The 3,117-nt window shown below is 45.7% G+C and overlaps 1 protein-coding gene across 1 annotated transcript in view; it reads left to right on the top strand.

The window, feature by feature from the left end:
- The first annotated feature begins 1,314 nt into the window (after nt 1-1,314).
- RAB7B (RAB7B, member RAS oncogene family) overlaps nt 1,315-3,117 on the top strand; it is a 23,447-nt gene continuing 21,644 nt past the window's right edge. Inside the window, exons 1-2 of the mRNA XM_006887989.1 lie at nt 1,315-1,367; nt 2,020-2,146. Of these exons, the coding sequence (XP_006888051.1) occupies nt 1,315-1,367; nt 2,020-2,146 (180 nt within the window). The remainder of the gene's footprint in view (nt 1,368-2,019; nt 2,147-3,117) is intronic.

Here is a 3,117-nt window from a genome sequence, read left to right as displayed (position 1 = left end):
GTTCTGGCTGTTTTTAGAGAGTGCCTACAACTCGTGGTGATCCTGTGAACTGCAGATCTAAACTTTGCCCAATCCGGTTCCATTCTCACAGCCTCTGAGACGCTCAAACCCATTGTGTCAATCTGGTTCCTCTCTTTCTCTGCATATTTCTTTTCCAAGAACTGGTCCCTCTCCCAGAGTATGTGAGATGAAATTTCACCATCTTTGTCTGCAAGGAGCACCCTAGTTGCTTTTCCTCCGAGACAGACTTGTTTGTTCTTCTGGAAGTTTAAGGATTATTCAGTACTCTTCCCCAACACCACAATCCAAAGGCATCGCTACTTCTTCTGTCATCCTCATTCCAGTAGTGTGGTGCATATGGTACCAGACTACTAACCCAAAGTTCAGTGGTTTGGGTCCACCAGCTGCTCCTCAGAAGACAGGTGGGTACTCTCCTCTTGTAAAGATTTATAGCCTCAGAAAGCCCATTGTGGAGTGGTTATGACTTAGACTAGATAGTGTATGTACAGGTTCCTGTCTCCACTTTTTCCATTCAGATCCTGCAACATTAGCGTTTTAACAAAATACACTATAGAAACTGCGTCGTGATGACTGTTTAATAGCTCGTAATTTCCTCAGCCACAGTTTTTATTGCAGGAATGTATAAACAACACTATGACTAGCATTCGTGAACACAACCCTTTGGCCACGTTTTGGATTATTTCCTTAGGACAAATTCCTAGAAGTGGAGAACAGGGATGTTTGTGAGGCTCTCAGCACTTGGTGCCAAGTAGCTTTTCAGAAGCCATGAACCAATTGCACTCCCTCCAGCTGCATGAGAGAAGAGCCTTTTGATTCACAACTGCAGCACCGCCTCACGCCGGGGGAGGGACATGCTTCCACCCCAAGCCTCTGGGCAGTCTTGACAATGGAGCCCTTGTCCAGTCCTCCCATCTTCCCTTGTAGCACTGCCTTCCATCCCTGGCTCCAGGCTTGACTGTCTGTGAGACCTCTGTTTCATCCCAGTCCAGCTTCTTGGCACTCCGGGCTGCCTCTGAGCAGAGTTCAAGGGCGAGAGATGTACCTCCCCGATGGGCTCACCGGCCCTTCCAGCCTTGGGAAGGCTCCCAGGAGAAGAGCACAGCAGAGAGCATGAGAGTTGCTGAGTCATCTGCTCCTTCGAAGAACAGCCCCACCCTTCGCCACTCAGGTCTCAGGCCTGAGAAGTCTTCATCTGAGAAGGGAAAACAGGGACCAACTTTGGAAGCAATGGCCATGGGGAAGCTAGACTGCATGTAATGACTTCTGTTTCCCCACAGGTTCTGAGACCTATCCATGAATCCCAAGAAGAAGGTGGACCTGAAACTTATCATCATCGGAGCTTTGGGGTAAACTAAGCTGAGCTCTGGGCTAGGGATTGGGAAGCAGCCTCCAGCCCAAGGGGAGTGGGACCTCTTGGAATAATTCCCATCTCCCAAGGTCCCCTTCCTGGCTAGATGTGGTACCACCAAGTGCATCTTGTTCCAAGGAAAGGAGCTTAACTAGGGTGAAGTTTGACATCAGAAGATATGGTTTGTGGTTTCAGCTCTGCAGTAACTAACTTTGGGAATTAGAGGGGTCATATATAATAAGCCCTCCCACCTCTCCCCATCCCTACCCCCCCAGGAAAGACCTGATTGGAGCTACAAAGAAGGCTACTTTCTCTGCTCTTTAACTAACCACCATTTCTATAAATTACTCCCTAGCTCCTTGTTATCCCAAGAATGATATATGGATCACAGATGTTGTTATGTACCCTCATGTTGCAACAGACTCATAGCTGACCCTCCAAGTTTTCAGAGGGGAAGAGACTGCCCATCTTTCTCCCAGGGGGCTGTTGGTGTGTTTGAACCTTGTGACTTTAGGTTGGCAGCATTAATCTATTATAAATGCAGAATCTCAGGAAGAGGTAGCAATGAAAGGGACATGAGAAGGTTTTAAGGATGGGGGGTTCATGCACATGTGCATGTGCACACATATCTGTTTGTTTTCTTTCCTCAGTGTGGGAAAGACCTCCCTCCTTCACCAGTATGTGCATAAGACGTTCTACGAGGACTACCAGACCACACTGGGGGCCAGCATCCTCTCCAAGATGATCAGACTAGATGACACAACTTTGAAACTACAGGTAAGCAGCCCTTCCACCTTCCACACTGCACACTGCACACTGCACATTACATATACCTGAAAATCACCCCATGTTCCCAGGACAATCATTCATTCAGCAGTGTGCACCAGAAACTAGGGTGGGCTCGAACAGACATGAGTCAAATGCAGCCCAAGCCTGGCTTTTGTTTTGTTGTTTTTTTAATTTAGGCCAGGTATGCCCCGGCACTCAAAGTGACATTGCTCTTTAATACTTTAAAGAGATTGTAGCAGATTTGTCTAATGCAATACATCATTTGATTTCTTTTTTTAAAATTTCCCCCTACTAGTTTATTTACAAAATTCTAATAAAATTTGAACAAATTCTTTCAATTTCCTTCACCACCCCACCCATCAAATTATACAACCTCATAATTAATTCCCCTCTCCCCTTGCACATCCACATCCTTCTGCTTCCTGCCTCTCCCACCCCTCTTGGAATGTTGGAGAGGATGTGGCAAAAAAGGAACTCTTATACACTGTTGGTGTGATTGTAAAATGGTGCTACCATTCTGGAAGGCAGTTTGGTGCATCCTCAAAAAGCTGAACAGAAATTCCATATGACCCAGCTATTCCACTACTTGGAATATACCCTGAGAATATGAGAACTGAAGCACAAATGGAGATTTGTACACCAATGTTCACAGCAGCATGATTCACCATTGTAAGAACATGGAAACAGCCCAAATGTCCAACCACAAACGAATGGATTGAGAAATTATGACACATTCACACAATGGAATACTATGCAGCACGCAGGAGCAATGATTTTGTAAATTATTACCTAACATGGGAGGGACTGGGGGCATTATGCTGAGTGAACTACATCAGTCCCACAAGGATAAATATTATATAACAAAAAAATAATGAAATTTTAAAAGGGGAGCTCTGGTGGCCTAGTGGCAAGAAGCTGCATTGTAATCTCAGAGGCATGCAGTTCAAATCCACCAGATG

The sequence above is a fragment of the Elephantulus edwardii genome, unplaced genomic scaffold, assembly GCF_000299155.1.
Source record: "Elephantulus edwardii isolate Elephantulus edwardi_28Jun2011 unplaced genomic scaffold, EleEdw1.0 scaffold00063, whole genome shotgun sequence".
Classification (NCBI taxonomy): domain Eukaryota; kingdom Metazoa; phylum Chordata; class Mammalia; order Macroscelidea; family Macroscelididae; genus Elephantulus; species Elephantulus edwardii.
Note: the sequence above shows the minus strand (reverse complement) of the source record. Positions and strands in the feature narration are given on the sequence as shown.